Below are 22,836 nucleotides of genomic sequence, written 5' to 3' on the forward strand. Positions count from 1 at the left end.
GATAGGTCTATCATTTCCGGTTGCCGGTTTCTTGCATCTTTGGGATGTATCCTCTTGTACATTATTTTTTACTTAATAGATTTAGTCTTAATAAAAAATAAATAAAAAATATAAAATTGGGTGAGAAGGTTCTAAATGACGAGGATCAAGCCAAATCTAATCTTAGTCGTTGAACGGGGACTTAATCTCGGCCGTTGAAGACTCAACAGGAAAAGTATAAGAGGAAGCTTGAGGGTCAGTTGGAGACACACCAGCAGATACTCAGTATCTCAAGGAAAATCGATTCTCAAAGAGAAGGAGATCGATTTCAAAAGGAGAGTTTAGGGTGGAGGAAGAGGGGGGATTAGCAGTAGTCAGAGAGCTCAGAAGAAGTGACCCAGGGACTCTGAGAGACAGTGCAGAGAGAGATGCAAATCAAAGAGATGCAGGGATGACGCAGAGAGGGACCAAAGCTACGCAGAATGACGTAGGGCTGATGCAGTAGAGAAAGGAAGCTCTCTAGGGTGTCAGAAAGTCTCGGAGAAAAGTCTTAGGTGTTTTCTCCCAGTGTTTATGTAAACTTCTTTGTAAAAGTGATTGTTGCTGAAGATTAATAAAACCCTCCTTTATTGCACTAGTTTTCCTGCATTGGGTTTTTCTGGGGACAATTGTTCAAAAATAACTTTGTTGATGTGATTGATTCTTGTGCATATATTTGTTTTTGTATAATGGTGTGATATCTGCAGTAGAATTTATTTTAATATTTACTGAAGGGATTTCATAAATAACTTATTGGGGATAATAAGTAGGTGAAATAAATCAGTTGCTGCAGTAATAGAATTTCTGTTTAGAAATTTTCACAGTCTGTAATCAAAGTTTGCAATTAGGGCTTCGGTCAAGTAGCACAAAATACCATGAATTAAGCACCAACAACTATGGCCTGCTAGAACAGGATTTACTCACCCAAAAATGAAGTCAAAATATGCCAATTATTCCCAAGTCAAAGTTGGTCAACGCCCTGCAACAATCTTGCAATTCAGCCCAATCAAAACAACCACCTTTCCTTCGAATGTGTGAGAGAAGCCTTCCTTTTCTGAGTTGTGTGAACCAATAGGAAGAGGAGAGAGAAATATTTTTTGTGTTGATGCAATGCCAAATGAGGTGTGAGGTTTCTTATATTTATATGAATCCATGTGGGTGAAAAGACACGACTTTTGGGCTTCATGAGCCTACATGATGGTGTAGTTGACCTTGACAATTTGCACATGTGTGGGCTTTAATTCAAAAACACACTTCTCCTTGTCCGATTTGAGTGATCTTTAGGTCAATTTTGGTCCTCTCGAAAAGTGGAATTCAATGCAATGATTATTTTCATCAAGAGAGCTATCCAAAGTGGAATTTGACCCTAGTTTCATAATTTAACTCTCCCTCTCAACTAGGGAGAATTCCACCTGTCAATACTTGTTCATCGATCATCATGTCATCTTATCAATGTGTACCATATTTGCTGTCTCTGCTCATCTCATGCTGAACATTCTCAAATCTAAAGAAGAAGAAATGTTGCATGGGAGGTCCAACTACCACCTTGTCTCTAACACCATTGGGGAGACTTTGCTACCATCCAGAATCATTGTCATCGTCATTGTTATCTCCATCATCATCATCATCAGGGAGCCATGGCTATCACCCGGAACTAAAGACAATGGGCGAGATCCACCTACCCCATGCGTAGGGATCACACTCTATCCCAGAGTCCTTGACAATAGGTGAGATCAACTTACTAGAGGTAAGGATCACACTCTACCCTATTGTCCTTGATCATCCATCTTAACCCTAAAGAGTTAGATGGTAGAACACATGCATCCACCAACTTGGGCGAGATCCACCTACTGCAAGGGGTAGGGATCACACTCTATCCCAAGTCCCTCAACCCATTGGCCAGATGGGAGAGGTTATCCCACAGAGTGGGCAGGACGCTAACTGGGGCATACTCTGACTAGGGGAGATCCTAGGTCTCAACATCCTATCAGTCAGAGGTCTCTCATCCCCAGGAGTCCTATAACTCCATTCCACACCCTAGGAGCTCAACCAGGGGGAAGAACACCTCTCAATGTTCTTGATCAGCCCGGACCCTTATTTGAAAGGATCATCTCAATAAGTCCAAGTTGCTTTTTGAAGACCAAGAACTTCCCTTTCGGCAAAGCCTTGGTAAGGATATTAGCTATTTGTTCATCTGTCGAAATGTGGAGGAGTCTCACGGCTCCTCTTTGCACCATGACTCGGATAAAAATGATATCTGATCTCTATATGCTTGGAATTATCGTGGAAAACAAGATTCTCTGACAAATGGATCCAACTTTTGTTGTTGCAATAGATAATTTTGTGTCCAAAACTTTCTCAAATAGCTCTCCAAAGAGCTTCCTCAACCAAAGTTCTTCACAACCCGCAAGGCTAGTTGCAATATACTCAACCTCAATAGTGCTAAGGGCTACAAATTTCTGCTTCCTACGCATCCACGATATCATGGCAAATCCTAGACTAAACAACATTCAGAAGTACTCTTCCTGTCGACAATATTGCCAACCCAATCTGCATATGTGTATCCATGTAGTCTAACATCTCCAACGGCATATCTCAGTCCAAGGTTAATATTCCCATGTAGATATCTCAATACATGCTTGGCAACGACCCAATGTACATGGTGAGGCTCAGTCATAAACTGGCTCAAGGTGTTAACTGCAAAACATATGTCGGGGTGAGTATTCACGAGAAACATCAGAGTGCCATCAAATTGTCTATACTTAGAAGGGTTAGCTAGATTTGGTCCAACAACCTCTCCACACAACTTCTTGAAATTCATCTCCATAGGAGTAGGCAAGGACTTGCACTCAACCATGCCAATTCTCTTTAGTAGTTTCACAACATATTTTCCTTGTGAAAGGAAAATATCGCCCGAATTTTGCCATACTTCTAGTCCCAGGAAATAGTGCATCAAACCAATGTCTTTCATCTCGAATTCGGAAGCCAATTTTCTCTTACATTCTAGAATGAGAGGGCCTACACCTATCATGAATAAGTCATCTACATACCAAAATGAGAGGAATACCTTGGATTGTTTTGAAGTATAGGTTTGGATCAGCATCACTTCTTGTGATTCCTAGCTTTATTAAGCAACTGTCGATACGAGCTTACCAAGCACGAGGTGCTTGCTTCAATCCGTAGAGAGTTTTCTTCAATCAGCTTACATGGGTCTTCCTTCTTGTAATAATCATTGGGTAAGAAGAGTCTTCAAGCCATTCTGCCAGAGATTCTATGGCTCGCTCTGAAGTCTTACTTTAGTTGGTCATCTAGCCTTCAACAATGTGCTATGCATTAACTGAATCAACAAACTTCTAGGAAGGTTGCTTTAAATCAGAGATAAAACTCTAAAGAATCATCATGGTCCTTCTTCAATCGGGGTGAATAAATCCTCCCATGAGATTATTTGAAACCAGTTGTGTTGTTTCTTTATTGCTAGATGATTTCAACCAATCCATTATAAGGAGATCCTTCATCCAGACATTTGTATCCATACGACCATTCTTCATCAAATCCAGGCTTACATATCAAAGTGCCCAATGATCAAGAAACAGGGCCCTCTCAATTCTCTCCTTTCAATTCTTCCTTCATGAGATACCTGCAATGATTATTGACAAGCACTACCAAGCATAATATGTGATAATAAAGGCATGGGATCAAAATAACAATCTAAGGTTTCCATGTAACAATGAAGGATGGAATCCTAGGGTTTTAAATGCAAATCATTATCCTCATCAATCATTATGAGGACTTATCATACATGCCCTATTTTCTTTACAAACCCTAGAAATCATGAGATAGTGTCCTCACGAGGGAACTAGAAAAATAGGGTTAGGGTTTTCATTTGACTAGGGTTTCTCATGAACCGTCTAGGGTTATCAAAACTAATAAACCCTTTTATCATATAAACATCTAATCCTCAGAACTAACATGTATAATACATACCTTTGTCCTTCATGATCATAAGGGTTGCTGCAAGGGCCTGCTTCAAGATGCCATGTACTTGCTCTCAAAAGAGGAAATTCCCAAAGCTGCTCATATTGAAACTTTTATCAACATATTCTTTTTGCTTGTCAAGAGCCAAAATCTGTTCATAATGGTACTGCAATATTTGTTGATCCTCTGCCATCTTCAATACTTCCTTCTAATGAGTCTCCAAACAGGGATATCATAGATCTATCTAAATCCTAATAAGACCTACTGATGTAGATTGCTTCTTCATGTGTTTCTTTACACAAAATATAGTATGACTGCTGTCTTTCTTGCTTCAGAACTTAGGACATAGACAATATGCTACTGCTCCTTTCAAAGCTCTGAGACACTCAAAGAGATTTTTCAATCAAGAAAACTATTCCTTCTCAAGTCCCTTTTTCAAAGAACTCAATGTCCCTTTTATTACTGTATAGAAGATTTCAAGGAGATTGTTTCTTCTGAAAAACTGAAAGAAGACTAATGCCTTTCTTATCTTTGTTATCAAATACTTCTACTGCTTGATGCCTGTAGCTTGTCAAGAATGATCAATCTGCCTTCCAAAATAAGTATGACTTCAAGACGTTCTGAGATACCGCTTTTCTAGTTATATCTTTTTCAAAACACCAATAAGTGTGCTTAGACTTCAAACGACACATGTATACCAAATACTGACGATGTATATTATCAGACAAGGTTGGCTTCTTAAGTGATTGGCCAAGCTCGGATCACATGAAAATATACATCATTCTAGGACTGTGACTTCCTCCTTCAAAGGTGAATACTTCTGATATATGTGTAACCTCCATAGGTCAGCTTCTAGTCTCACTGTTAAGTCTGCATAGTATAAATATAAACTCTGAAACTGTGCTTCCTTCTATCTCAAGAATTCGAATTCTTATACTTCTGTACAAGACTGATATTTCCTTTAAGCATGGTGGCTTGATCTTTGATCTTCAAACTTCAAAGTGCATAGATCTATGATTTCTTCTTCTGAATATAGTGATGAACTGTTAAGTCTGCATAGTATAAATATAAACTCTGAAACTGTGCTTCCTTCTATCTCAAGAATTCAAATTCTTATACTTCTGTACAAGACTTACATTTCCTTTAAGCATGGTGGCTTGATCTTTGATCTTCAAAGTGCATAGATCTATGATTTCTTCTTCTGAATATAGTGATGAACCAGACTTGAATATACAGGCCTATAGATTTGGTCTCGGCCCTCTCTTGATAGGATAGTGGTTGTATTTATTTGATATATTGGCCTTTTCCGCAACCTTAAGATAGGTTTTCCAGCAAAGTCTTCAACGAATTTACTCTGGTTTCTCTTTAAGGAGGCTTCAACCATATTTCAACATATATACTTAAGCTTGGAAGAGAAGTAAATGCCCAGGCGTCTGTGCTCTCGGATCCTAAAACAACTCGGATCACACACATATATCCATAGATGCTTATAATTTCTGAAGTAGTACAAACGTTCAGATCTTTTGGATGTGATTTCAGAGAATAACAAGAGAGCCCAGGATTGTATTCTCTTAGTCAAGGTGCTTGGCCTTGAATGGGCTGCAAGACTAGCATTTTGGTCCCCCAGAACAGGGCTTATATGCCTCTCAATAAACCCGACTCTTCATGTATATGATTGTGTCCAAACCACTGTAACTAGGACTTGTAATTATGCCCAAAAAAAAATTGATCTTCTATGGAGAGTTTTCCTTCTAGAGGCAAGGCCTTAATAAGGCTATTACTCTGGTCATTAGTTCACACTTTAGATCTCATATCAGAACTGCTTCCTTTGATAAGATGCTCAGCCTTGAATGGCTATTGGACTAGTTCCTCGAACTTCTAGCACAAAGCTCCTGGTCACTTGTTCTTCACTTGTAATTTAGTCACTGATTAGGGCTTCAAAAAGTTTCTACCTCTAGGAATTTGTTCTAGATGACTTGCTTCCACTCTTTCTATTGCAGAGGGAGGAGATCATGGAGACTTGTCAGCAAACTTCTCTTAGTGATTGCTTTCGCTTTCCCTCTTTGCTTGGGCTTGTCCTCACCTAGCTCTGAAACCATGTTAATTTTTGAGTTAACATGTTCTTTGCTTAGGTTAGTTACTTCATTAATCCATTAACCCATTATTAATTGCATTAATTCATCAGAAATCACATTAACTTTATGATATGACAGTAATTGATGAAAGAACATCAAACATAAATGCAGACAACAAGCCAATAAACAAGAGACACCAAAATTTGGTCAATGACCAGGGAAAAACCCACTATGGAGAAAACCCTTGCAAATATTCTTCTTATTAGATTGTCTTCGAATGTTCAGTAGAGATAGTACATCATCCAATATCAATTTCAATATCCGACAAATGTCGAAATGCCAAGCAACTATCCAAGAGAGAGATGGAGTCAAGTGTAGTCAAATCTGAACTTCCTGAAAATCTGCTCAAGTCAACAATAGTCAATCTTGTCGAAGTGCACCCTAACCAGAGATATGACAGCATTCAAAATAGTCTTCAAAGGAGCTCTATGTTGGAGAAAATAATGCGGCCTCCTTAGCAGATTGAAATGAGCCCAAAACATATTGATTTGGTGCAGTCAAACCTGGTCAACATGGAGATGGAGTCTGCAGTCAAACTCTGCAATTAGGGCTTCGGTCAAGTAGCACATAATACCTTGAATCAAGCGCTAACAACTGTGGCCTACTATAGCACAATTTGTTCTCCCAAAAATGAAGTCAAAATATGCTAAATATTCCCAAGTCAAAGCTAGTCAACGCCCTGCAACAGTCCTGCAATTCGGCCCAATCAAAACAGCTACCTGTCCTTCACACATGTGAGAGAAACCTTCCTTTTCTAAGTTGTACGAACCAATAGGAAGAGGAGAGAGAAGATATGTTGTGTGTTGATGAAGTGCCAAATGAGGTGTTAGGTCTCTTATATTTATATGAATCCATGTGGGTGAAAATACATGACTTTTGGGCTTCATGAGCCTACATGGTGGTCTAGCTGGCCTTGACAATTTGCACATATGTGGATTTTAATTCAAAAGCACACTTCTCCTTATCCGATTTGAGTTATCTTTAGGTGAATTTTGGTCCTTTCGAAAAGAGGAATTCAATGCAATGATTAGCTCCACCAAGAGAGTTGTCCAAAGTGGAATTTGACCATAGTTTCATAATTTAACAACTCTCTGGTCTCCTTAGGCTAATCTTCACCTGAGCTCTGATCCCATGTTAATTTTCGATATTGTTCTATGCAATTATAATCACTTTAAACAATTTCTTCCAATTTCAATCACCCCAATAACAGATAAGCAATTATAGATAGAACAGTAAACAATAAATGCACAATAGAAGATAGCCAAGCATAATGAGACACAAAGATTTGGTCAAAGACCAGGGAAAAACCCCACAAGGGGGAAAACCCTTAATCAATTCTTCTTCTTCTATTAGTCAATCAATGTTCAACATGAGATGCATAGTCCAAATAATACATCCAACAATAGTCAAAGTCAAAGATTTGACTTCCGAAATCAACCAATCCAAAATAAGTGAATAATGAGAGAGAATCAAATATGGTCAAATATACCAGTCGGCAATTTTTTAGCCTATGGAGGTATAATCAACAGCAGTCAATGGTCTGCACTAATTAGTAAAAGTCAATGGTCCAACCTATTCTGAAAAGTTTGGTCAACCCATCAATAAATTTGACCTTCCTTCCTTAGTCAAACTTGGTCAAAACAGAGACAAAATTCTTCTTGCAATTCAATCAAATTCCACAGTCAAGCTTGTGGTCAAACCCTAGTCAACCCTGCGATCAACCTTAATCAAAGTGCACAGGAATTTTTGGTCAAAGTATCCCTAAATTTGGTCTCCCAAAATAGTCCAGAAATTCGGTCAAAACAGAGTCAAAGTGCCTAAGTCCATGATGGTCAAAGTAGCCCGAAACAGAAAGTCAACATTGGTCAATCATAACTCTTTCTCCTCCGCATGTGTGAAGTCTCCCTGTTGTTTCTCAAATCAGATTGAACCATTTGATGTGATGTGTGATGTGATGGATGTGTCTCCAAATGAGGTCAACAATGGTTAATATATATGAGTGTTAAGAGGACCAATTATCACATGTGGGGTCAACTTGAAGGATCATGAGGCCGACCTGTCAAACTAAAAAATAAGATTTTTCCTTTATGTTTTGCCAATTAAATTTTGACCGAAGCTACCCAATTTTCAACATGTTTCAACTTTTTATTTAGAAGATTGTGGGCTATGGGTATTGATACCACCATAGGTAGCATAGATTCTAGAAGAATATTTTAATTATTGTATAAATAGTAGTTTAAGAGCTTAGGGGGTGATATCGATCTCAAGAAAATAGTTTTATAGCTTGATTTTGAGCATTAATAAAATATTGTTGATTTTCTAGTTCATGCATTGATCTCTACATTCCATGTTGATTTTCTTTTAATTTTGTAGCTTCTTTACACTGTAACCTAAACTAGGAAGGTCCCCCTATGCATTGGTATGTATTGTACTATTGCTATTAGAGTAGCTTTTTTTCATTTATGCACTAATTTGATCTTAGTATCATTCGTTTCTTGTTATTAAAGTTTCCTTGAATTCTTTGTTTTGAACTTGATTAATGAATAGGACTTGCAAGTATATTGATATAAAAAAATTCATTTAACATATTGCTTAATTAACTGATCACGAGAACATTTAACTCATTGATGAAGGAAATACTGTGATATGAGATTATAGAATTGTGATAAAATAACTGACAACGTTGAGTGATCAAAATGATGCATGTACCATTCAATTAATTTTCTATTTGATATTTATAAGCATTTGAAAGTTATCTTTTTAAGTTAGAGGTCTTTTCATAAATAGTATTCTTCTACTAAATTAGGAGTTAATAATGAACTAAATCTTGCACATACAATGCAAGCACTTCACAATAATGCATCCTTGATTGATTATTTAATGTAATAGAATTTAGCAATATAAACCGTTGGACAAAAATCCTCTTTATCTAGCAAGATCTTTTGGATCTTGATAGAAGGGGTTGGATAGATTGGACGAATTATAACTCACACTAAAAGATTTTTGGCTTCTAGTGAAGTCATCATTAAGGAGTTACAATTTCTTATTGTTATGGAAGATTTACCCAAGATGAATGGTGCTTTGCATGGCCTTGTCAATATTACTATGATAAATCCATTATTGAGTATAGTAGTAAAAAATTATACTATACACAATTTCTACTCATCCCCCATGTTGAATAAGAGACAGGGAATCTCAGATAGTGAATTCTAATGGGTTACTAGGCCCAATAACGTCTGCTCATACATGATAGCATACAAGCTAAAAGTGTTCTTATGGTTGGTTGTGTACCATGGTTTTCCCTCTAAATCCAAATGCGCTAGAATCAACCTCATAAATGACAAGTGCCACTAGAATGGTAAACCAGAGACAAACAAGCACATCTTTTGAGAGTTCCCTTTTCTAGACAATGTTGGAAAATAGTAAAAAATAATTTTTTCCTCCTTTGCATGGAGACATTCACTGGTGCATGGCATTTCTTGGTGATGACAATTCCTTTCCAAAAGTAATTGATATTTAGCATTGCATTCACTCCTAGATATTGCACTCTCTTTGAAAGATTCATTGTATGTTTTGAAGGGTAAGTTAGTTTTATTCGTACTCTTCTTTCGTGGAATATAACTTTTAATAATGTCTCCCTAAACTAAAGCCAAGTGGTTGATGTTGATTAATGATGCTAGGAATCTAGGTATAAATTTGATGAGCACTCCTACTTGTCAAGTAAATTTTTTATGATGAGTTTCCTTTTAAAATTTCCCTTCATATGACATTTGATTTTTATCTTACACATCATTTAAATATCATGTATTATGTGTTTTTGTTAATTTTTTGTGGTGAATGTGAAAACATTTTTTTGTTTATATAAGTTTGTGCTTTTTGTTAGTAAACTTTTTAATTTATGGTTGACCATAAAATAAGTTTCAACCAAGTAATATCATAGATATATATGTTTTATATTACTTTAAAAAGATCAAACATATTCAACCATGTTCATTCCTTATGCCAAACTAGACAATGATTTGGTGCAATTATGTATAGTCATTATTTATGTAATTTCAAAGGTTTTACAAATTATGTTAAACCATTCTTGAAAAAATTTCAAGTAACTTGGTCAAACTCATTAACTATAATGTATATTGAAGTAGAACAAATGATCTTAGCTTTCAATTTGATGAGTTGGACTTAAGGAAGACCTTATAAATAATAATACAAGTTTGAAGCCACTTTTAAATAAGAATTTGGGAGGATTCTAACATTTCAAGCAATAATAATATGCAAACATGGATTTTGAAGAAATTCATAATCTTCTAACAAGGAAGAAGAATAGGGCTTTCCAGTGGATAGGGTAACACCCAAAAGGTGCCAACCCAAGTGTGTTTAGATTCAAGTGTGAATGTATCTAAAGCATCATAGCCTTGGTAACCACACATTTGAGATTTCCATATCCAACCACAAAATATATTTGTTTTCTAATCAAACTAATAAATAGATCCATTTTATAAAAACTAAGATCTATCACCAATGTGCCAACACTAAAGAAACTACATAAAACTCTCAAAATCAAATGGAAAACAATTATTTCACCTACATAAACAAGAAAATTTAGTCAGTGTTTTATATAGAATACCAATGGCCCATGGGTGTGGACATGTCATGTGATTCTCAATCTTTAAGTTTTAGGCTTCAATGTTCATGATTTATGCTTAAGTGTGTACAATGTAGGATCACATGGTGTGACTGTAGACAAAAACAAGATTTTTCTAGTAAGTCCAAATATCCACTATGGATGAGTCTATGCTTATCTTGAAATCTCATCTTAAAGTCTTAATATTGTGGATGTTGCATAGTGCAATACTATCCTAGAGTCTTGGCCAACGAAATCACTAACTTCTTTTGCTTTCTATAATTTTATTTGAAATTTCTTATATATATATATATATATATAGATATATATATATATATATATATATATATATATATTAGCCACCCATCAAATTGATGGTTTGAAAAATTATGTAATTGTCGTTAGTGACATGATGATTTTAAAATGGTCAGTATTTGATGGTTAAATAAAGAAAATACAAGTAAATACCCATCAAATTTAATCCGTGCTAGGAATGTTTTTGCAAGGGCTTACTCTGCTCTCATTGTAGTGTTAATCTCAATCACATAGTATTCATGTGCCTTTTGTACAATAAAACTAGTAGTTTTTTTCAAATCCCTCTTCATAGGGGAAGATATTAACCAAGATCTCATTTATAATAATCTTGAGATATAACATTAGTAAATTATTTATTTGTGTGAAAAATTGTCTATCATTCCGCTATTTATCTTTCCTAGTTGTTTCCATGTTTGTCCTTCAACTACATGAAATATTCATACACATTTTTCTACTTAACTCCACCATGGTTGAATTCACAAGTAAATGTTGTATTTATGAACTTTAATGATCTCTTAACTAGTTGATTTTTATTCTATAGTGGGTGGAAGAAATTGGAGGTGCTGAAAAACTTGGGGAGAAATTACTAAGGAGGCAAAAGGGTGCTCCACTTCCCACATTCATATCACCGAAGGTAAAAATCTACCCTTAAATGATCAGAAGTGAATTTTGAAGTATCTTCTTGTATAGGTAAAAACAATGCGACAACATCCTTTCATGCATTCTTAAGACCACATTACTTGTCCACAGATTCTTTATTCTTAGATTTATTAGGAATTTGTTTGTTGGTAACTAAAGGATTCTTTGTTATGCATTTGATGCTTTAAACATGTGCTTTCATGCCCAAAAAGAAAAATATTAACAATTCTGGTTTGAAGAGCTACTATCTTGTATGAAAGTGGAAAACATTAATTTTGACAATTTCGACTGTAGAAAAAAATCTAAATTCCTTCAAAAACTGCATGCATATTTGGTTATTTTTCAAAAATGCAATTATATTGCACTTGTTAGTGTGAATCAAGGATTGGTCATCACCTAATTTTAAGAGTAGTAAATTCATCTAGGTGATGCACAATGGGCCCCTTCTACCTACTCAATTGTTTAGGGTCAAGCTTCACATGCTCTTCATCTTGTCTATCTTTCATGAAACACATTTTTTCATGTATTTCCAGTTTATCTCATAGTGGTTATGTTGTCGCCTCACTTTCACACCTAAGTTCGTGTGGGAAAAAGCCTCAAACCCAAAAGGTGTAATCTTAGTGGAAAACTATGAGAAGAGGTTGTCACCTAATCCCACTCTCTCTGTTAAAGTTCTCTGCTAGTTAAGCTAAGGGGGGTGGTGTTAAGTTATGGTATGTTCTATGCTTATAACAGTTTACTTCTTTTTCTTATTATATTCCACCGATTAACAATCACATGTACATAAAGTAAAGTGCAGATAGAACATTAAACGATCGACAGAAAACAAGCCAAGACAAGAGACACAAGATGTGGCGGCTAGCCAGGGACAAACCCCACAATGTGTGGGGAAACCCTTTGATCAAATCTTCTTTTATCTTCAATAATTCAGCAGAGAGAAATAGTACAATAAATCTGATTCATATCAGCAGTAGCAAACCCTAGATCAGTAGCATCAGCATTAGCGGCTTCATTATCAAACTAGGGTAGACCATATCTCACAAACCGTTCGTCGGATTGACTTCATTCCACCACCAAAAGTTTCGGCTTCCAGAGGAGGTTCAGATGAACCTACAGCGCAGTTCAGATGAGGAGATCTTCTAGGCCACGCAAGTCAATCTTTGCTTCTGCAATTGCAGCTTCAGTTTCAGCAGTTTCCGGCTTCAAACTAGGGCAGTCGATATCTTGCAAACCGTTCGTCGGATTGACTTCATTCCACCACCAAAAGTTGCGGCTTTCAGAGGAGGTTCAGATGAACCTATAGCGCAGTTCCAAAGAGGAGATCTTCTAGGCCACACAAGTCAATCTTTACTTCTGCAGTTGCAGCTTCAATTCAACAGCTTCCGGCTTCACATGTGTGAGAGAGAGAGACCCATTTCAGCGCAGTAGAGAAGAGACTCATATCTGCACAGTAGAGAGAGAGAGATGTGATGAGATGAGTGAGTCTAAATGAGGAAAAGTCCTCTTATATTTATACACAACGTTGGTGGGTGAATAGATGCGACTGTTGGGCTTCTGAGCCTACATGAGTTGTAGGTCGACTTGATAATAATTCCATAATCAAAATAAATTCATATCTCCATGAATACTTATCGGAATTGGATGATCTTTATATCAATCCTACACCTCTCGATGAGAGGAATCTAATAAAAATATTATTAGCCATGAATAAGATGACCCACATGAAGTTTTGCCCTGGTTGCCAATTTTAACACTCCCTCTCAACCATGGAGAACTTCATCTGAAATCTGTCTATTGGTCGTTACTATTCATCCATCAAATGCACTGCCTTGTACAGCCTGACCCTTGCCCTGATCTGCTCTATTTTTCTTGTTCTGCTTTGTCTTGTTCTGCCCTGCACTGATCTGTACTGTTTTGTTCTGTTCTGCTCTGCTCTTGCATTGTTCTGTTCTACTCTGCTTTTGTCTGAATTATGAAGAAGAAGAAATGACCGAGGATGTATCATACTGACTCAAAGTCAGTCTCAGAGTATGTACCACTGGTCCCAGACCAGTCTCAACCAACCCAAAGTCAGCGTCATAGTGAGTACAACTCCAATGGTCCCAGACCAATATCATCCTCCACTGACTCAAAGTCAGTCTCAGAGTATGTACCACTGATCCCAGACCAGTCTCAACCGACCCGAAGTCAGCGTCATAGTATGGTACAACTCCTACCACTGGTCCCAGACCAGTATCATTGATCCCAAATCAATGGAGGTCATCCTAGCGTAGGGAGTACGGTAGTTACAACGATGCGTCCATCGGTACTACTATGGTCCCTAACTTCATTTCCCTGCTCATTGATCAGATGAGAGGTACTTCCCATGAGTCCCAGACTGCATGGGTAGGATGCCTCGACAGGAGAACTAATCAATCCTGTCCTCACAGGAGAACACATCAATCCTGCTACAATTGCCATGGAGAACACATCAATCCAGGCCTCACAGGAGAACACATCAATCCTGCTACAATTGCCATGGAGAACACATCAATCCAGGCCTCACAGGAGAACACATCAATCCTACTACAATTGCCATGGAGAACACATCAATCCAGGCTGCCATGGAGAACACATCAATCCAGGCCTCACAGGAGAACACATCAATCCTGCTACAATTGCCATGGAGAACACATCAATCCAGGCTGCCATGGAGAACACATCAATCCAGGCCTCACAGGAGAACACATCAATCCTGCTACAATGTCGCCACGGGGTGTACATGTATACCACCAGGGGATAGTGAATAATCCTGTGGTCATATGCTGCTCCAAGAAGCACCCCGCACCCCCCTGGAGCTCTCAGAGCTCAATGCATCATACATGACCCTCATTGGAGGGTCTTTGAACAACTCCAAGTTGTTCACAGAAAGTCAGAAATTTTACTTTCCCAAGGGGTTTTGTCAGAATGTCGGCGACCTGTTCATCTGTACTGATATGATGGAGCCTTATAGCTCCCCGTTGCACCATATCTCGAATATAATGGTATCTGATATCAATATGCTTGGAGCGATCATGGAATACGGGATTCTCTGACAAACGAATCCCACTTTGGTTGTCACAAAGGTTCACAGTGGTATCCAATGTGAATCCAAACAACTCATTGAAGAGCTTTCGCAACCAAACTGCCTCACAAGAAGCCATAGCAGCAATATACTCTGCTTCGGCGGTGCTCAAAGCCACCGACTTTTGTTTCCTGCTCATCCAGGATATCGAAGCAGATCCCAAGGAGAAACAACACCCGGAAGTACTCTTACGGTCCTCCACATTGCCTGCCCAGTCAGCATCTGTGTATCCAAATAGTCTCACATCTCTGGCAATGTATCTTAACCCATAAGTGATAGTGCCACGAAGATATCTTAGCATATTCTTGGCACCAATCCAGTGTATGTGGTGGGGTTCAACCATATGCTGGCTCAACGTGTTGACTGCAAAGCATATATCTGGACGGAAGTTCACTAAGAACATTAATGCTCCGACGAGTTGCCAATACTCGGTAGCATTTCGTAAAACAGGTCCAGCAGCACTACCGCTTAACTTCTTGAAGTCAAGCTCCATCGGAGTAGTTACAGGCTTGCAGTCCACCATTCCGAATCTTTCCAATATCTTCACCACATATTTTCCTTGAGATAGGAAAATTTCTCCTGGCTTTTGCCACACTTCAAGTCCTAGGAAGTAGTGCATCAGTCCTAGGTCTTTCATTTCAAATTCAGAGGCCAGCTCCCTCTTACATTTGTGAATGAGAGGGTCTGCACCTGTTAGAAAGAGGTCATCCACATACAACACCAGTATGAGAGGCTTGTCATCTTCAACCTTAAAGTAAAGGTTAGGATCGGCTTCACTCCTAGTGAATCCCAGCTTCATCAAGTAGCTATCGATCCTCTCATACCATGCTCGAGGTGCTTGCTTCAGCCCATAGAGAGCTTTCTTCAACCTGCATACATGAGATTTTCGATCGTAAATCTCAAATCCTTCGGGTTGCTCCACATAGACCTCTTCTTTGATCGAGCCATGCAAGAACGCAGTCTTGACATCCATCTGATGTAGGTTCCATCCTTGTGAAGCGGCAAGGGCTATGATCGAGCGAATGGTCGTATATCTGGCAACAGGTGCAAATATCTCATCATAGTCTATACCTTCCTTTTGGGAGAAACCTCGAGCAACAAAACGAGCCTTATACTTTTCCATGCTTCCATCTGCTGCATGCTTTTATCTTGTAAAGCCATTTGGAAGTAACAACAGTCTTGTCCTGGGGTCTGGGAACTACTTCCCAAACATCATTCTTTATGATAGACTCATATTCTTCGGTCATAGCATCCTTCCATACTTGATGCTTGATGGCATCTGAGAATGACGAAGGCTCATTTTGTATGATCGTGCTCATGATGGTCAGGTATCCTTGATACCTATTAGGTTTCTTACTTTCACGAAAGGTTCATCGAGGTGCAGCATGTCCTTCAGCATCATCAAGTAACCCCTTAAGCCATGAAGGCCTCTTCCTAGAAGAGGAAGGCTCATATGGAGGAGGATCAATCGGATCCATGGGTTCTTCTACATTAGGCATTGATTCATCATCCTTTTCTTTCGGTTCCCTGGTGTTGGCTTCTTGAGAGCTCCTCAAAGTCGGAAGATTGATCACCTTGCTGAGAGCCATATCTTCGTCAAAGGTGACATCATGACTAATTATGACTTCCCTTTGACTGGCTACATAGATTCTATAGCCTTTAGTATTTTCACCATAGCCCACGAAAATTCCCTTCTTTCCAGATGCTCCCAATTTATTTCTTTTCTCTTTCGGCACATGAAAGTATACAGGGCTTCCAAAAATTTTAAAATGAGAAACATCAGGTTTCTTACCGGTGAATTTTTCTTCAGGAGTCTTGGAACCCAATGCTTGATGAGGGCATCGATTTTGTACATATACGGTAGTGTTTGCAGCTTCAGCCCATAGAAACTTAGGAAGACTTTGATCATGTAGCATGGCCTGGACAGCTTCCATAATTGTGCGGTTCTTCCTTTCTGCCACACCATTTTGTTCAGGAGTATATGGTGTAGTAGTCTCCCTCTTGATGCCAGCCTCTTTACAAAAATCATGGAACTCATTAGATTCATATTCAGTCCCATTGTCAGTTCTTAAGATCTTGATCTTCTTTTCGGTTTGATTCTTGATTAGGGCTTTGAAGTGTCGGAACCAAGGGAACACTTCATCCTTCTTTTTCAAGAAGTATATCCAGGTCTTTCGAGAATGGTCATCTGTAAAAGTGAGATAATATGAGTATCCTCCCAAGGAGTTCACAGGCATCATACTTGATATGTCTAAGTGAACTAGTTGTAATATATCGGAGGTCTTGCTTTGACTTGAAGGGAATGGTCCCCTTTTGAGCTTTCCTTCGGCACATCCTGAACATACACCTTCTTTCTCTACTTGGAATTCAGGCATCCCTGTTACCATCTGTCTTACATCGGGTAGAGCTTTGTAATGAAGGTGGGCAAAACTCTGATGCCAAAGTTCGGACTGAAGCGTTGTGTCACAAGACATGACACCTAGCAGACTTCCACCGACTTGATATAAAGGATCAACTCGAAACCTAAGAGTGAAAGCATCTTTAACATTATTTTTCCATATGCGTACCTTACCATCGCTGAAGGTTACCTTATAGCCTTTGTCTTCCATTGCCGAGATGGATACCAGGTTCTTTTTTGAGATCAGGTACATATAATACATCTTGTAAGTGAATCGTATTACCTTGATTCAATTTAAGAGAATCATTGCCTACACCTTTCACTGGGTATTTCATGTCATCTCCAAGGACAATTTCCAGGTTAGTTTCTTTCTCTACCAGATTATAGAGTACTTCTTTGTAACCAGTGAAGAGTCTTGAGGCACCACTATCAATGAGCCAAATTCCCATTGAGTCTGAAGGAGCGGAGGTAGATAGAGCAGCTGGTAGATAATATTCATCCTGCTTATCGTCAATAGTGTTAGATTCATACCTGGAATTTCTAGCCTTCTTGAATGGTTGCCCTCTTCCTTGATTTCCTGCATTGCTTTTTCCTTTGTTGTTGAATTTTCCATTCCTTCGATTACCATGAGAGGGATTTTGATCATCGTCACGGTGAGAGTCCTTTCTATCAGGGCATTCCCTTGCATAGTGACCTGCTTTATTGCAAATGAAACATCGTCCTTTTCTTCCACCCTTAAATCCAGCCTTTCTTTTCGATTTAGACCCAGAATTATTTCTTTTCTTAGCATGAGAAGAAAAAGCAGCAGGAGGACCTTTAGGCAAGGGCATTTCCTGCTCTTCTACCCTTGTTTGTTCTTGAATGCATCTAGCCATTAATTCCTCGAAACTAGGAATTACATTATTGTTCAGAAGAGTAGTCCTGAACACATACCATTCAGATGGTAATCCTCCGAGAGTTGTGAGTGCCATTTCTCTGTTAGTAATGGTTTCCCCAATAGATAGGAGATCGTTCTTGATCTCGGTGATTCTTAAGAAGTATGCTTGCATACTTTCATCTTTACCCTTCTTGATTTCCCTCAACTTATTTCTAAGAAACAAAACTTGATTTGCATCATTAACTTTAAATAAACTCACCAATCTGTCGTAGATTTCCTTGGAGGTGTCTAGATCAGAGATGTAGGCCACCAAGCGCTTGTTGATAGAGTCCCAAATGATCTTCTTTGTTTTGACTTCTCCATTTTTCCATTTGTTCCAGGCAGCAGCAGATGCATTTGATGAAGGCTCAACAATATTGCCTCTTACATGGTCCAGCACTCCTTGATCTTCAAGTGTTAGATCGATAGACATCTTCCATCCGTGATAGTCAGCTTTCTCACGGAGCTTGTCTTCGGCAGGAAAGAGTGTTGAGGACCCCATAGTTCTTTTAGGATAGCCTTGCCAATCTTCTCTTCAATGATTGCTCTTGCTCTTGCTTGGGCTTTGTCTTCACCTTAGCTCCGATACCATGTTAAGTTATGGTATGTTCTATGCTTATAACAGTTTACTTCTTTTTCTTATTATATTCCACCGATTAGCAATCACATGTACATAAAGTAAAGTGCAGATAGAACATTAAACGATCAACAGAAAACAAGCCAAGACAAGAGACACAAGATGTGGCGGCTAGCCAGGGACAAACCCCACAATGTGTGGGGAAACCCTTTGATCAAATCTTCTTTTATCTTCAATAATTCAGCAGAGAGAAATAGTACAATAAATCTGATTCATATCAGCAGTAGCAAACCCTAGATCAGTAGCATCAGCATTAGCGGCTTCATTATCAAACTAGGGCAGACCATATCTCACAAACCGTTCGTCGGATTGACTTCATTCCACCACCAAAAGTTTCGGTTTCCAGAGGAGGTTCAGATGAACCTACAGCGCAGTTCAGATGAGGAGATCTTCTAGGCCACGCAAGTCAATCTTTGCTTCTGCAGTTGCAGCTTCAGTTTCAGCAGTTTCCGGCTTCAAACTAGGGCAATCGATATCTTGCAAACCGTTCGTCGGATTGACTTCATTCCACCACCAAAAGTTGCGGATTTCAGAGGAGGTTCAGATGAACCTATAGCGCAGTTCCAAAGAGGAGATCTTCTAGGCCATGCAAGTCAATCTTTACTTCTGCAGTTGCAGCTTTAAATTCAACAGCTTTCGGCTTCACATGTGTGAGAGAGAGAGACTCATTTCAGCGCAGTAGAGAAGAGACTCATATCTGCGCAGTAGAGAGAGAGAGATGTGATGAGGTGAGTGAGTCTAAATGAGGAAAAGTCCTCTTATATTTATACACAACGTTGGTCGGTGAATAGATGCGACTGTTGGGCTTTTGAGCCTACATGAGTTGTAGGTCGGCTTGATAATAATTCCATAATCAAAATAAATTCATATCTCTATGAATACTTATCGGAATTGGATGATCTTTATATCAATCCTACACCTCTCGACGAGAGGAATCTAATAAAAATATTATTAGCCATGAATAAGATGACCCACATGAAGTTCTGCCCTAGTTGCCAATTTTAATAGGTGGTCCCTAAGGAAAGCTAATGAAGTGAAATGTGAGATTATAAGAGACTAAGATTAATGGAAAGCTTATCAAAGATAACTTGTTTCAAAGATGTAAACTAATAAGTAAATACATGAGCAATACTCAATGATTCATTCAAAAGATAAAGAACATAGACCAATTTTTAAACAAATAATTGCTCAAAGTAGATGACAAGTACTTTCTCAAATGGAAATTCAAAGTACAATAATAAGAAATCTTGCAAAATCAAAAAATATGAGAAAATAAAATATCACTTGCAAAATATAAAGGAGATTGTACTTGTAAAAGAAATGTTCGAGTAACAACAGATAATGACATCAAACAATAATGAGTTAGTTCATCATCAAAATGACAAGTACATAGGATAACAATATTGTAAGTAAAACTTAAAATGCTCACAAGGTGACTAAATTAAAATGATGTGTAATCTATCTATGTGGAATGCAAATATCTTGGTTATTTTTAATCTATATTGCTATCATAAAGTGAGAAATTCTCCTCTCATGTTCTTACCAAGGGGTAAAGATTGGGTTGATTTGCAAGGAAGAGGGGTTGAGGAGACACTAATTCTGTGTTTAACAATATCCTTCCCCTAATCCTTACAAATCATGTGTGTCGTCATTCCTACAAGGGGACAGAGTCACCTTCATAATTGTAGGGTCACACACTTTACCTTACTCTGTACCAAATGGAAGAAATTTCAAGGAAAACTTGGTCCTATGCTGTCTATACAACCAAACTTATGCTTGGAGGTAAGTTTTAGAGATGCAAATTAGTACTAAAATGCCTAAAGAGATGCTTGAGTGAATATTGTTGTTTTCAAATAAAATTAATGATATCAATGCTTAAAAATAAGAGGCAATGCTCAAGTAAATTGTACCAATATATTCAATGGGAAAGTGAAAGTGAAAATTATCCCAATGTAGCTCCACAAATTCCAAATATATTTTTCACAAATAAATGAAATAGATGTCAAATTGCTTCAATAGAAATAACAAAAGAATGCTTAAAGAGACACCAACAATAATCAAAATGCCACATAAACGTGAGTTGACAATAAGATGATGAAACAATGTATTCAAAGGACTTGTGAAACCAAGTTGATGGATAAATAAACTAGTCTAAGTTTGTCAAATAAATGTAAAGTACGATCTTACTCAAAATAAATATTTCATGTGTTGTAGTAGATTGCACAATACAAGTATTCAAAAAATGGAAATGGAAAACTAAACCAAGCTCAATTTATGTAAAATGTGTTAAAATTGGCAACTAGGGCCAAACTCCATGTGGGTCATCTTATTTATGGCAGCTGATATTTTTTTTGAATCCCTCTTATTGAGAGGTGTAGGATTGATCTAAATATCATCCGATTCCCATAAGTATTCATGGAGTTATGAATTTATTTGTGTTATAAGACAATTCGTCAAGGTCGGCTAGCAACCAAATATACCCCACATGTCCTCAACATTTTAGTATAAAAGGAGATGACTTGATAGTCATTTCTACACACACTTCTATCTTGATTTCTCTCCACTTGTCTTGGGTTTTAGTGGAAGAGAAATCTAGGAGTGGAAGCCCTAGACGTTGTTGAAGATTCCAAGTTTACTTAGTTTAGAAACCCTTCATGCACTTTTTCTGATTTATTCCTACCTACTTGTTATTTTTCTTTAACAAGTTATTTACAAAGTAAATACTGAAAATAAACATCAGTCCATGCTCAACATATTACAGATCAGCAACTAAAAGAAACAAGAACAAACACACCACATGACACCATTATTTTTGGACCAATGTCCCCAGAAAAACCCAATGCGGGAAAATCGGTGCAGCTATCTGAGGGTTTTCTTATTAAGCAATATCAGAGTACAATCTGGGTGCTAAAACTAGCCTACCCAACAGAGAATTTCCTTAGCAACTATACCTCACAGTTTGAGAGAAATCTTTTGGCTGAAACCCCGAAAAACCCTTCCAGCAGCTCCTCAGCACAAAACTGCTCTGCAACCCTAGCGTCTGCCCAAATTGGGCTGCGTCAGCCCCTCTCTGTCTCATACTAGCCCTGCATCAACCTTTCTAGGCCTGCGTCAGCCCCAGGAGGCCCTACGTCAGCTCTAGGAGCCTCTGCGTCACCCTCCTTGGCTATTGCGCTGCTCTCCCAGCTCAATCTTTGCCTTCTCTGTTTCTTTGTACTCAATTCCCCTTAGCTACTCTCCCAATCACTGATTCTATCTCTCATAGCAAACCCCGCTCTAGAGAATAGAATGATTGATCATTTGGTGTACTCTCCAAGTGACCCTCAAGCCTCTTCTTATACTTTTCCTGTTGATATCTCAATGGCCGAGATCAAGTCCCTAATCAGTGGCTAAGATTAGATCTGGCTTGATCCATGTCTTTTGGACCACTCTAACATAGATTCATATTAATACACATTAATATTTTATTTTTCCTAAGTTTAGACTTAGGGACTCCATTAGAAATATTAATTATTTTAATATCTCCTGATCTGTTTATAATCTGCCCAAACCCTTTCTGGGTATTGGAGATCTCATGTGCCCCAACCTCTCCACCAAATTTCGTGGCTAGAGCACATTCGATGCTACCCCAAATCAACAGACGTTGGAGGATTGAGGCTGCCCTAGCCGCAATCAAGAAGAAGAATGCTACCCTAATCTAAAGGAAGGATTGAAGTGAGAAGCCCTAATGCTACAAGGAGGACAGCCCTAGTATCTACGCTATCAAGAAGAAGCCCTACCCTATATGTTGGCATCTACACAGCCAAGAAAGAGTTTGCCCTAGACAGCGTGGGAAAGGGAGATTGTTTGGGTGCTCTTGTAGGGAGAAAGGCCGAAGTTTGAAGCTTAGGGCCGCAAAAAGAAGAGGCAATTCAGCGTGGGTGAAATAGGGTTGTTCTGAAGCCATTTTAGGAAGACTAAAGGGATGAAATGTGGCCGAGTATCTTGCTAGAAGGTTGAGGAGAAAGGGAGTTGTTTGAGGGCTCGTAGAGGGTGGAACAATCCTCTAGAAAGGCTGCCGTAGGCCTATTCTAAGG

At 38.4% G+C, this 22,836-nt stretch overlaps 1 protein-coding gene across 1 annotated transcript in view; it reads left to right on the plus strand.

The window, feature by feature from the left end:
• Positions 1-22,836, plus strand: part of LOC149139426 (P-loop containing nucleoside triphosphate hydrolases superfamily protein) — a 576,721-nt gene that overhangs the window by 478,258 nt on the left and 75,627 nt on the right. Inside the window, exon 11 of the mRNA XM_089449256.1 lies at positions 11,609-11,701. Coding sequence (XP_089305382.1) covers positions 11,609-11,701 — 93 coding nt within the window. The remainder of the gene's footprint in view (positions 1-11,608; positions 11,702-22,836) is intronic.

The sequence above is a fragment of the Pinus tabuliformis genome, chromosome X (genome assembly GCF_031772625.1).
Source record: "Pinus tabuliformis cultivar Carrire ecotype Pingquan chromosome X, CPIR1, whole genome shotgun sequence".
NCBI lineage: Eukaryota > Viridiplantae > Streptophyta > Pinopsida > Pinales > Pinaceae > Pinus > Pinus tabuliformis.